The sequence below is a fragment of the Quercus robur genome, chromosome 8, assembly GCF_932294415.1.
Source record: "Quercus robur chromosome 8, dhQueRobu3.1, whole genome shotgun sequence".
NCBI lineage: Eukaryota > Viridiplantae > Streptophyta > Magnoliopsida > Fagales > Fagaceae > Quercus > Quercus robur.
Genome location: NC_065541.1, coordinates 22,679,719 through 22,693,330, shown reverse-complemented (window position 1 = coordinate 22,693,330; position 13,612 = coordinate 22,679,719). Strand labels below are relative to the sequence as shown.

The 13,612-nt window shown below is 33.2% G+C and overlaps 1 protein-coding gene across 7 annotated transcripts in view; it reads left to right on the top strand.

The window, feature by feature from the left end:
* LOC126695006 (probable leucine-rich repeat receptor-like serine/threonine-protein kinase At3g14840) overlaps positions 1 to 13,612 on the top strand; it is a 62,185-nt gene that overhangs the window by 22,152 nt on the left and 26,421 nt on the right. For 3 of the 7 annotated variants that reach the window (XM_050391600.1, XM_050391599.1, XM_050391596.1), the window contains exons 1-2: positions 7,834 to 8,027; positions 8,246 to 8,405. The exons of 1 other annotated variant lie outside the window; for it this stretch is intronic. In XM_050391600.1, the coding sequence (XP_050247557.1) occupies positions 7,931 to 8,027; positions 8,246 to 8,405 (257 nt within the window). In that variant the 5' untranslated portion in view covers positions 7,834 to 7,930. Of the gene's footprint in view, positions 1 to 7,832; positions 8,028 to 8,245; positions 8,406 to 13,612 lie in introns of those variants that run through there. 3 more of the 7 variants (XM_050391597.1, XM_050391598.1, XM_050391601.1) reach the window with 3 other exon arrangements.

Below are 13,612 nucleotides of genomic sequence, written 5' to 3'. Positions count from 1 at the left end.
GAGGCAATCTAGAGACGGCCTTATTAGGAATTTGGAATCTCCCCCTAATGGATTCCAAATCCTTATCGTCTAAGAAACATTCCTCAGAAAGAGCATGGAATGGAGTCATAGACAAAGATGAAGAAGCTTGTTGGGACGAGCGATTACACAAAGGAGTCAAGGACTTGAGAAGCTTAGAGGAAATTGAAGGTTTCAAAGAAGAGGATGGCTTCATAGGAGTAATTTCAAAAATGGAATCACTGCTAGAAGAAGAACTAGACTCGGACTCACCAACCCTAGCCTCAATTTCTCTATCACCCATCTCTACATGATAAGAGGTCAAGGAGCGTCAAATCAAAGGGTAAAAATCAAGAAGCATAGGCCTAAAAGCAACACAGCCACAGGGAAGAAACAACCCAACTTGAGGGCGTTTTCCACCAAACTTCTCAAGAAAAACTCCTAATCTAGCAAAGAAGAAGGAAACAGGAGTTCTAAAGCAACACACTCACGCCGAACTAAAGAAAAATCAACCATAAATGGAGTTCTAAGAAGAAGAATCTTACTGAGATTTTGAGAAGCAAGGAGTTTTTGTACTTTAGATCTCAAATATGAAACTGGCGTAGAGAGAGGAAGGAAGAAGTTAAAGGGTTTTTCTAAAAAGGAAAGCTCGGTTTATGGCTCCAAAAGCTGCTACACGTGGTCCGTACTTGACAAAAAAAAAATCACATCTCCATTAATGTGATGGGATGAAAATTTCGGGAAGAGGAAAAGCAATCAAAAAACCGCTAGAATTATTCCTCTACTCATCTCAAAGAAGTAACGACTAAGGAATAAGAGGGCAACTGAAGAGCAACATTTGATCAACAGATCTTCAGTAAATTTAGTCATCTGTAAGATTGCAGACCGTCAGTAAAATAGGTTGTCAATGATACTGACAACCGTTATACACATTAATGACCTGATCTTAAATCCTTTCCTTAACAAGGTCTAAATGTTACGAACTTCAGCACACGGCCTCAGACAACTAAGCTGATCATTGTAAAAATGTTACAAGACTTTAAATAAGGATATAATGGCATTCAACAGGCTATTCAGATTGCAGACCGTCGGTAAAATAGGTCGTCAGTGATACTGACAACCGTTATACACATTAATGACCCGATCTTAAATCCTTTCCTTAACAAGGTCTAAATGTTACGGACTTCAACAGATGGCCTCAGACAACTAAGCTGATCGTTGTAAAAACGTTACAAGATTTTAAATAAGGATATAATGGCATTCAACAAGCTATTCAAAGCCTCCAACATTTGGCGCAATAAATGCCCCAAGCATTTTCACAAACATGCTATATAAGGCAAACAACAACAAGTAAGCGAGGAGGTATGCTTACACTTACACACTATACTCAGATTGTCTCTTACATTACTCTGTTTCTTAAGGAGATAAATTGATTTAAGCATCGGAGGCTCCCCCGGGACCCCAGGTGCCCTCTTACATTGTTTCTTTGAAACAGGAATTGACGGTCATCCATACTAGTGATGAGGAGCATACTGACGAGCTACAGTTTTTTGCTTCATCATAATGAAATTCATAAAATTGGATAAAAGTAATGTTATTAGTGAGATCATATAAAAATGATATTACATGAGTTATAACTTATTTTTTTTAATAAGTTGCAAAGTTCTTCGTATGGAAAAGAAAAAAAAAAGTTGCAAAGCTAAAATAATATACAACAGTGTTAAGGACATAATTTTTTTTCAAAAAAAAAAAAAAAAACTGTTGAAATGACAATGTAATGGGTGCCAACATTATTTTTTTTTATAGTTACGCATTGCTACACTACTTTTTTTTTTTTTTTCTATGTGTAAATTATATATATATCATGTTAACCAATGTAAAATAAATTGTGAATGATTTTGTTGCACTAAGATTTATTCAACAAAATAGCTTGATACTCATGAGGAACATACTTTTCACCACTCCAATCAGGGCTTGGACTTTGGACTTTTTCCAAACAACTTTGAGTGAGGAGAGGTCTTGCTTCGTCATATTAATGAAACTTCGGAAAAGTTACATTTCCTCCCAGAATAACCCTAATTTGGGGAAGTGTTGCATAACACAACCATTTCCAATGCACACATGGTTATTGAGGTGTAAGCTTGTAACCTACATTCTCTCCCCCCAAAAAAAAAAAAAAAAATTGTAACCTACATGTCCCACACATTTGATATATACCGACACCAAAAGCACGATTGGTGTCTTAATTTGATGATAAAGAGCTATTATTAGAAGTAGATACCATATGTTAAAACTCTCTCTAAAAAAAAAAGAAGATATATATTGACACCTTCTAGTTATCAGAATAAACTTCTTCTTCTTCTTCTTTTCTAATTGAGTAATAAACAAATATTAATGAATTCTACTTACACTTACACTCATATATAATTCTAAGGATAATCTTCTCAGGTACTGGAGCTAGTTCAATCATAATAAACGGAAACATTCTTATTAGTTACAGCGCTTACTCTTTTTTTTTTTTTTTTGGGTCCTTTTTATAATTCAATAATTACAAATAATAGGATGAAGATTTCACAAAAGACAAAGTTTGGCTATAAATTTCACTATATACTTTAACATGACTACATACTTTAAAATTTTTATAGTTGAATTACAAGTTTTATATGTTTTAAATGCACATACCAAATTTCATGTCAATTAGATGTTATTTATTATTTCTTATATAAACTTATTTTTTATACTTAATTTTAGGAGTCTTTTGGCTAAAAATTGCAAAAAATGGAGTTTATTGTTGTTATAGGTACTGTTCAAAGTTATTTGACAAAATGAGGAGAGAGATTGAATTTCGGCAACAGCATTGCCAAAAATGCAAGAAAAAGTACAATTGTTAGGGGAGAGAGAAAATTGAATTTCGGAATGAAATTACCGAAATTCTTGTCCTGTCTGCATTGCTCGAAATGGAAACCAATTGTGGCAATGGCATTGTCGAAAATGGGAGAGAAAAAAAAAAAAGAAAAAAAAGAATTGTGGCAACTAAGTTGCCGAAAATGGATGAAAAATTTTTTTTTAAAAAAAATGTTACATTCACAACATTTTTCATCACAAATTACAGACGGTTAGTTGTTATTGGTTCAAATTTGAACCTAACACTAAAATTACTTTTTTGTCCCAATAATAATAATCAGTAACAACTTGCCACTTAGGATTTGTTGTGAAAATGTTGTGAAAATATTGTGGACATATCATTTCTAAAAAAATAATTGTGGTGCCGAAAGAAAAGGAAAAAAAAAAAAAAGTGGCAAATTGTTTTGTGGCAATGGCATTGCCGAAATAGAGGGGGGAAAAAACAATTTGCCACTTTTTTTTTTCCTTCTATTTTGGCACCACAATTTCTTTTTAAAAATGATACGTCCACAACATTTTTACAACATTTTCACAACAAATTTTAAGTGACAGGTTATTACTGATTATTATTATTAAAAAAAAAATATTTTAGTGTTAGTTTCAAATTTGAACCAATAACAACTAACCACCTGTAATTTGTTGTGAAAAATGTTGTGGACATAGCATCCTTTTTTTTTCATCCATTTTCGGCAACTTAGTTGCCACAATTTTTTTTTTCTCCCATTTTCGGCAATGCCATTGCCACAATTGGTTTCCATTTCGGGCAATGTGGGTAGGACAAGAATTTCGATAATCTCATTATCAAAATTCAATTTTCTCGAGATTACCGAAATTCAATTTTCTCTCTCCCCTGACACATTGTACTTTTTCTTGCAAGTTCGATAATATCGTTGCTGAAATTTAGTCTTTTTCCTCATTCTACCAAATAACTTTAAACAGTACCTATAACAACAATAGACTCCATTTTTTGCAATTTTTAGCCAAAAAACTCTAATTTTAGACTACAAAAGTACAAAATTTTAATATTTGATTGATGAAATAGTTACTGAGTTTTGATCTTTTGAAAATTTTTTGACAATAAATTTGACAAATTTACATTCAATAAAAAAATAAAAATAAAAAAGGATTTTGAACTAAGTTGTGGTGATTAGTTTCAATCAAGTCTTCTTATTGAATTGTTGATCTGGTCTTCGTTTTTGCAATTATTATTCCGCAAAAGTTGAAAAGTATGATGATGAGGCCGTTAGTATTGATAATTGAGTTAAAAGTTTAAAGTTGTACAGTATAAAACTTGTCTTGTCATAATCTGATGATAAATAACTATATTAAAAGCAGATGTCATAGATTAAAACTCTCTTTAAAAAAAAAAAAAAGATATATACCGACACCTTCCAGTTATCGGAATAAACTTGTTCTTCTTCTTTTCTAATCAAGTAATAAACAAATATTAATGAATTTTGCTTAAACTTACACTCATATATAATTCTAAGGATAATCTTCTTAGTTACTGGAGCTAGTTCAATCATAATATACGGAAACATTCTTATTAGTTACAACGCTTACTCTTTTCTTTTCTTTTTTTGTCCTTTTTATAATTCAATAATTACAAATAATAGGATGAAGATTTCACAAAAGACAAAGTTTGGCTATAAATTTCATTATATATTTTAACATGACTACATACTTAAAAATTTTAATAGTTGAATTACAAGTTTTATATGTTTTAAATACACATACCCAATTTTGTATCAATTAAATGTTATTTATTATTTCTTATATAAACTTATTTTTTATACTTAATTTTAGATTACAAAATTTTAAAATTTTAATATTTGATTGATAAAATAATTACTGAGTTTTGATTTTTTGAAAATTTTTCGACAATAAATTTGACAAATTTATATTCAATAAAAAAAATAAAAAATAAAAAATAAAAAAGATTTTGAACTGAGTTGTGGTGATTAGTTTCAATCGAGTCTTCTTATTGAATTGTTGATCTAGTCTTCGTTTTTGCAATTATTATTCTGCAAAAATTGAAAAGTATGATGATGAGGCCGACAGTATTGATAATTGAGTCTACTAAAAAAAAGAAAGTGATGATGAGGCCAACAGTATTGATAATTGAGTCTACTAACAGTATTGATAATTGAGTATTGATAATTGAGTCTACTAAAAAAAAGAAAGTGATGATGAGGCCAACAGTATTGATAATTGAGTCTACTAAAAAAAAGAAAGTATTGATAATTGAGTCAAAAGTTTAAAGTTGTTAAATATAAAGCTTGTCCTGTCTTTGCATATGAGGAATAATATTAACTACTCCGTTTGTTTAGATAACTCTTATTTAGTTGAAAATTAAAAATTAAAAATTAAAAATACTATATTAAAATAAATTTTAAATGTATAAATACTACCATAAGATTTATTTTTAATAAAAGTTTGTATGAAAAAAGAGGTTTGTAGGTCTTGTAAATAGTGCACGAAGCCCACTAAAAAGCACTATCCACTGCTTATTTTGCTAGTCAAGAGGTAGTGAGTCCATGTACAATGAACAGAACCTATTAACAGATATAATGGAGTGCTTCTCAATTAAAAAAAAAAAAAAAACCAAAACCAAAAAAAAAAACAAAACAAAACAAAACTGAAACGCAGCCGCTATCCATAAGCTGCTTTCATGTTTGAATTTTAAGAATTACTATCTTTATCCCAGACAGTGTTGGATATGGCCATCTATAGACTTTGACCGTCCAAGTTTATCTCAGGATTTGAAATTAATGAAAGCTTAGGCTAATGGTAATCCTACCCTATTTTGGGGTTTTTATTTTTATTTTTTCATATCAATATTTTCCCTAATTTTTGTTAAGATTTACACAATAAAAAATAAAATGCTAAGATTATGCCACATTATGAATCTGCTAACAAAAACTTAACAAAATAATATTTTTTTCTATTAAAAAAACAAAATAATATTTTCCATAAAGAGTTCAAAATTATTCGCAGTAAAACCAAAATGGCAAATTTGCCCCCTCTTTCCCCCTCCCTATCAATCTCCAGTGAGAATCAATGGAAAACCCAGGCCACCAAAACAAATCCATTGCCGGCAACCATCTCCAATCAAACACTACCCCAAACACCATCAACTCCAACCAAGCTAACTCCATAAACAAAATCTAAATTTACCATAATTAATCACATGGACAACTTGATCATCAAACGTTAACTTACAAGACGATATTGAAAAAAAAAATTCAATAAACTAGTTTCAGTGGGCATTTCATTTAAAAACTTATTAAAATGGTCCTCCACATGTTATTCAAATTAAACGAGGACCACTTGGTGAGTCACTTTGCACGTGTTAGTGCTACTCTGCGCAATAACAAAGGTGCAGTAGGTAGAGATTTGAGTTGAATCTCTAATTCGCTTCTTATTGGTAATAGTGAAGGAAACATTGAGAAAAAACAACTTGATCATCAAACGTTACTTACAAGACGATATTGAAAAAAAAAAGAATTGAATAAACTAGTTTCAGTGGGCATTTCATTTAAAAACTTATTAAAGTGGCCCTCCACATATTATTCAAATTAAACGAGGACCACTTGGTGAGTCAATTTGCACGTGTTAGTGCTACTCTGCGCAATAGCAAAGGTGCAGTAGGTAGAGATTTGAGTTGAATCTCTAATTCGCTTCTTATTGGTAATAGTGAAGGAAACATTGCGAAAAAAAATATGCAGAGAGTTACAAATTAGTGCAAATCTGCTTTCATTTTCTTTTTGAAAGAAAATGGTAAAGAGGTGGAGACGCATTTGACTTGACGACTGGTGTTTGGAGTTGGCCATTGATAATGGATCCTATCACTGAAGGTCGAAAGTGGAAAGGAAAGAAAGGGGATGGGTTTTACCGTGAATGATTTGAACTTTTTATGAGAAATATTACAATTTGTTTTTTAATGATTTTGCCAATGGATTCATGGCATGGCATAATCTTAGGCTTTTATTTTAAGTGGATGGTAAGGATTTAAAAAACTCTACATGGTAGAATACCATAGGAACTAGGAAGTAGGAAGATCTTAATCAAAAGTTAATACTGATGAGAGCACTTCAATTGCAACCAGTTATGGGATTAGAACTTCTGAACTTGGAAGCATCCCGACTATCATAATCTTCAAGAATGGTGAAGATTGTAATTTACCTAGACTACCAGCATAGAGAAATTCTTTTAGAGGATGTAAGTAAAGACTAAAGACTAAAGAACGCCTTTACTGGAATAAATAAGCTGTTTCTAGTGCTTGTTCCTTTTCTTTTAGCTTCTGATGTCCCAAGTTTGGATACATTGCTCCCATAATAAAGTCATATTAATTCCTCCTGTGTAGTTATCAGATGCAGCTGTAAAGCATGTTCCCAACGCCTATTGTTTAAATATTGTTAGAATACCAATGGACTTAGATCCACAGTTGCAGGTTATTTGTACATCACACATTACCTACCTATATATAAAATAAGACTCATACTTTATTACTTTTAATTTAATACACAATTTTTCAAACTTCCACACTTACAAACAAAATGTCTTTCAGTCACTAATTTATAAAGGAAGACAAGGTTGAACTTAGAAGTTAGCATGAAATAGCTTTGAGTAGCCACGAATACCGTTAGATTAATTTGAAAAATTAAACAACTTCAAATATTTTAGGTTAAATGCGAAATTTTTACTTTACAATTTCAAATTTTTCAGTAGAATTTATTATTTTCATCACAATTTGCAATATTGCAATTATTGAATCAATCAGATGGGAATAGCTTGACTTCATAGTTGACCTACAAGTGTCTTAAAGGTCTCCCATTTCACACCCTCTTTTGAAGAAGAAAAAAAAAAATTTATATATATATATATATATATATATTCTCAACTTTATTGTCTTACTACTTTTATCTCCCATGATCTCTCTCTAGCATATATAAAAATTTTACACCATTTTGGACACCGCATATTTTTGCCTTTCAAAAGTTAGGTTTGTTTATCCAAAGAATTCAAGATGTTCTTCATTCGACTTCTCCTTGCTTCAGCTGTCACCTTTTGCTTCAAAAGTTTTGTTTTTGGAGCCACTGACACTGTATTGGTAGATGATGAAAGTATGTTCTCACTCTCTCACACACACACAGTTGTGTATATGATAGCTTGAGGATTCTTTTTTCTTTTCTTTTTTTTTTTTCTATAAAATCTTTGTTTCCATGTGGATGGAATGGAACTCAAATTTGGTAGAAAATATTCACAAATATGATTGATTTGATATTCTTTTTAACCTTACTTATATGGTTTTGTGTGTGTGTGTGGTGATAACGCTTCACAGTACGAGCTTTACGTGATATAGCGAAGACTTTGGGGAAGACGGACTGGAATTTCAATGTAGATCCATGCAGTGCACCATCTGTATGGGTCAAAAATTTAGATGATGCTGTTAACTGCAGTTGCAGTATCCCCAATACCACCGGCTGCCATGTTGTCAGCATGTATGCTCTCTCTCTCTCTCTCTCTTTCTTTTTTTTTTTTTTTTTTTTTTTTCTTTTTTTTTTTTTTTTTTCCTTTTTTTTTGCTGAATGCTCTTTCTCTCTCTCATACGTACGTGCACCAAACATTTATCTGCCAAACCATTGAAGTACTGTGTTACTGCCAAAATATGAAACCATTATATAATTTATATCCTCTTTGATGGAGGAAAGGAGAAAGAGTAAAGTAAAATTAGGTAAAAATAAGTTAATTTTATATTAAATCTACTTTACTCCTCCTTCCTCCCTCTTAATCCAAACGGATCATTAGGGTTGCATGTGTGGTCAGGTGAATTTATTTTGTCCAAAAATAGAACTATGCATATAAAAATGTGATTTTTAACCTCATCCAAAATAAATAAATGTCATTTTTAACAATTAAGCATTTTATTTCGGTACCAATCTATTTTGACATATCGTTTTGAGCAATATATATATAATATTTCATATTTTATTACTATAGAAAAAAATTCATAAAAGTTATTATAAAAATTATTATTTTAAAATTGGCGGCCTAATCAATTCATTTAAATTATTATTATTTTAATTAAAGTACTAATTAAGCTTATGCAACAATGAAACAACTGAAATAAGACTCGGCGGTGGTTTTAATATTTCAGCTAGCATGCTACCCAAGCCAACTCCATCTCTAACACATTTTTCCCCACCTACCTGTTTCACATTTTTTCTTGAAACATAACAAAATTCATAACATTGGATAAAAATAGTGTTATTAGTGATACCATGTAAAAATGATGTTACGTGAGTTATAACTTATTTTCTTAATAAGTTGCAAAGTTCTTCATATCTTAAAAAAATAAATAAATAAATAAATAAATAAAAGGGGTTGCAAAGCTAAAATAATATACAACAATTTTAAGAACATAATTTATAAAAAATAAAATAAAAACTTGTTGAAATGACAATGTGATGGGTACCAACCTTATTTTTATATAGTTACTATTGCTACTCTACCTTTTCTTTTTCTTTTTTTCCTGTGTATAAATTATATATATATACCATCTCAGGAGCAGAACTAGAATTTTATGAATGGGGGCAAAATAATAATAAATATAAAATTGAACTAATTTATTAGTATCATACAAGAAATATGAACAATTGGGGGGCTAATCATATTTCTTTTGAAAATTTTAGGTAAATTTAGGGCTAAAAATCTAATATTTAACAAGTTTGGGGGGCCAACTATATATTTTTTGAAAAATTTAAGAACCTTTAGGGGTAATTTTATAAAATTAGAAAAGTTTAGGGGGACCATGACCCTCCACCCTTCCAAGTTAGTCCACCCTTGTACCATCTTAACCGATGTAAAATAAATTGTGAATGATTTTGTTGCACTAAAATTTATTCAACAAAATAGTCTGATATTCATGAGTAACACACTTTTTCACCACTCAAATTAGGAGTTTGGAATTTGTCAAATTTACATCCAATAGGAAAAAAAAAAAAATATATATATATATATATATATATATTGAATTGAGTTATAGTGATTAGTTTCAATCAAGTCTTCTTTTTTTATAAAAAATAAAAAATAAAAAAAGGTCTGTGGACAAACTTTATATCCTTTCACAAATTATACAAAGCTTGCTTAGAGCATCCACAGCAGGTGCGGTAAATGTGCCAAATGCCAAATATTTGGCACATTAAACACAAAAATGGTACTTTATGAGATGTGTCAAATCTCAAAAATTATACAACATAGACAGTACCGTTGCAAATTTGCAACGGTACGGACAAATGTTGCAAAAAATTTATTATTTTATATTCTCTTTTCTCTCTTCTCTCTCTTCATTTTTTCTTTCCTTTTCTCTCTCACTCTCCGGTTCCCTCTCTCTTCGCCCTGTACTGATTCCCTCTCTCTTCGGAGGTGAAGCTTCCGAGACCGACGCGACTGAGATTCGGCCTCCGAAGCAGAAGATCACCAACGCGACTGAACTTTCCGAGTACCAGCTTCGTAAGCGGCAGGAGTTCGAAGACCTAATCCGCCGCGTGCGATGGAATAGCAGTGTTTGGATCAAGTACGCGCAGTGGGAGGAGTCTCAGAAGGACTTCAATCGAGCTCGCTTCGTTTGGGAACGAGCTCTCGATTGGATGTTCATCGGCAGCGACGATAGCATAGCTCCGACGACGACAGTGCGCTCCGCCACACTCGATCAGCCACGCTCGATCTCACCCACACTCCAGCCACGCTCGATCTCGCCGATCTCACCCCGAGGTCGCCATCGATCTCACCCTCTTTCCTCTCCTCTCTATCCGCCTTTCACTCTGCCTCTATCTGGTTGTGGGTTTTTTTTTTTTTTTTTTTTTTTTACTGCAATTTGGGTTGATCTGATGGTGGTGGTGGGCTGTGGGCTATGGGCTATGGGCAATGACAATGGCAGTGGTGGCGGACTGTGGGGGTAATGGCCAGTGGTGAATGTCGATGTTTTTTTTTTTTTTTTTTTTTTTTTTGCTGCAATTTGGGTTGATTTGATGGTGGTGGTGGGCTGTGGGCTATAGGCGGTGACAGTGGCAGTGGTGGTGGGCTGTGGGGGTGATGGCCGGTGGTGGCTGTCGGTGTCATTGATGATAATGGGATGGGATAATATATTATTTTAATGTGTAGTAAATATTATTTTAATGTATAGAATTGAATGATAAAACATCTAATAAATGAGATATTGTAAAATGATGTGGTAAAGTAATAAAGTAGGTCTTTAGTGTGGCAAAATGGCATTTTTTTTACAACATTTGTTGTGGATGCTCTTAGCAAAAGGAAAAGCCGAAAACGGAAACATTAAATATTTTACTTCTCGAGGGAAAAAGGTCAAAAAACTGATATTGAATTGGTAGATCTCTAGTCTTCCCTTCTGCAATTATTATTCCGCAATAATTGAAAAGTATGACGATGGCGCCGTCGGTATTGATAATTTTTCATTGAGCCATAAGTTTTTTTTTTTTTTTTTGGTAAACAGACGATTTCATTAAAATCAAAACATTACATCTTGCTTAGTCCATAGTCTATTGGAGAAGACACCATTACAATCATCCTCCAAAGCCTTAGTTAAGTCCACAGGCAAACTAGAAAACAACCTATATTCTAGTTCTTGTTTAGCCCCTAGTCTAGCCATCAGGTCAGCGCATCGGTTAGCCTAGGGGAAGCAGTGCTTCACCTAAACTTGCTAAAATCTGGTCATCAAATGTCTGCAATCGTCCAATATAGGAGATATTATATGATTTACATAGGTAGAATTTTTTAAGATGTCCACAATCACTTTGGCATCTGACTCAATAGTAAGGCAAGAGATATTCAAGCTACTGCACAGTACAAGACCATCCCTAAGCCCCCAAAGTTCAGCAGCAAAACTGTTGGTTGCTCCGACATACCTTGTGAACCTAGCAACCCAATTCCCATGCTTATCCCTGACTACTCCTCCACAACCAGCCCACTCCATACACCCTATAACCGATCCATTCGTGTTCAACTTTTTCCACCCTGTCAGTGGCTTTTCCCACCTAATTCTCTTGCTAATTTTATGGACTGGGTTATGAGGTGAAGCTACACAAAACATGAACTCAGAAGCTTGATTATAAATCTCCTTATGCAGGTTCGGATTTGGGCTTTTTCTATTAAAAACAAAGGAGTTCCTGCTCTTCCAAATGCACCACACAGCAAAGTTAAACATGATACTCCATGGTGGCTTCCCTTGAATAGGACTATAGCTCCCTTTCCCCTTGTTTTGCAGCCAATTATGCAGATTACTCCTCCAAAAAACACTACTATCCCCCTTTACACCCAGCTAACTCCATATATGCTTCACCCTTGGACAATCTCTAAGGGCATGCAACATAGTTTCCGGTTCTCTATGGCAAATGGGACACCCTTTATCATCCACAAGACCTCTTCTAGCAAGACAATCTTTCACTCCTATGCTATTGTGAACACATCTCCATAAGAAAGTTTTAATTTTAGGGAGAGTTTCTAATTTCCAAATCCAACCAGCATCTATAATTCCCACATCATCCACCTCTCTGTCAAAAGAATAGGCACTTTTGAGATCAAAACAACCTCTAGCATTACCTTGCCATCCAATCCTATCCCTTCCTCCATCCACTAAGGAAATAGGGATGGCTTGGATAATTGATTTAATTTCCGAAGTAAGCTCAAAGGGAATTCGGTTCCAATCCCAACCTCCACTCATCAAGACATCTTTAATCTTCCATTGGCTTGCATCACGGGTTAAAGGACCATGAATGAGACCGCGAATAGGACCTTTACATGTTCAATTGTCCAGCCAAAAGTTAAGAGTACTGCCTCTATGAACCACCCACATGCTACCTTTATTAAAGGTTTCTCTACCCTTTTTAATGGCTCTCCAAATCTGAGAGCAAGGCAGTCTATCCATATTGGTAGCATTTAATCTCCTGTTGCTACAATATTTTCCTTTCAACACTTTCACCCACAAAGCATCATCTTCCGTATGAAACCTCCAATTCAACTTGGCAAGGAGTGCAGTGTTTTTACCCTTCACCTCTTGCAATCCCAACCCACCTTCTTCTTTCGGATTTGTTACTTTTTGCTAGCCAACCCAATGGATTTTCCTTGTAGTCTCCGATGAACCCTATAAGAAATTTCTATTAACCCAATCTATGCCATCCAAAATTCTTACTGGTAAGTAAGTGCCTTGCATGACGTAAGAAGGAATTGATGATGAGGAAGCTTGAATCAAAATAGCCCGGCCAGCCAAGGATAACATAGTAGCTTGTTCAAAGCTTGTCCTATCCTCAAATATGAGGAATAATATTAAGGACAACACTATTTGTTTTGTTTTCATTTGCTGTTTCATTTCTCTTTTTCTAACGTGTCGTGCCATTGCTCCCTAAAAGAATTCATTATTTGACAAGACTTTATTTCTCCGAAATTAAAGGTATACGATCGTGTTGGTTCGGTGTCTCCATCAACTATTGCAACTTGCAATATCTTTGAGCATAAGTATTAGGGTGTAAGTTCCTTTTAGCATCTATAAACAAAAAAGTTCATTTAGTATTGAGCATTAGCATTAGGGTGTAAGTTCTTTTTAGCATCTGTAAACAATAAGGTACATTTAGTATACTGTAATAGATACTGTAATGTAATAGTTATTCTTATAGTTTAATTATTCAATAATTTG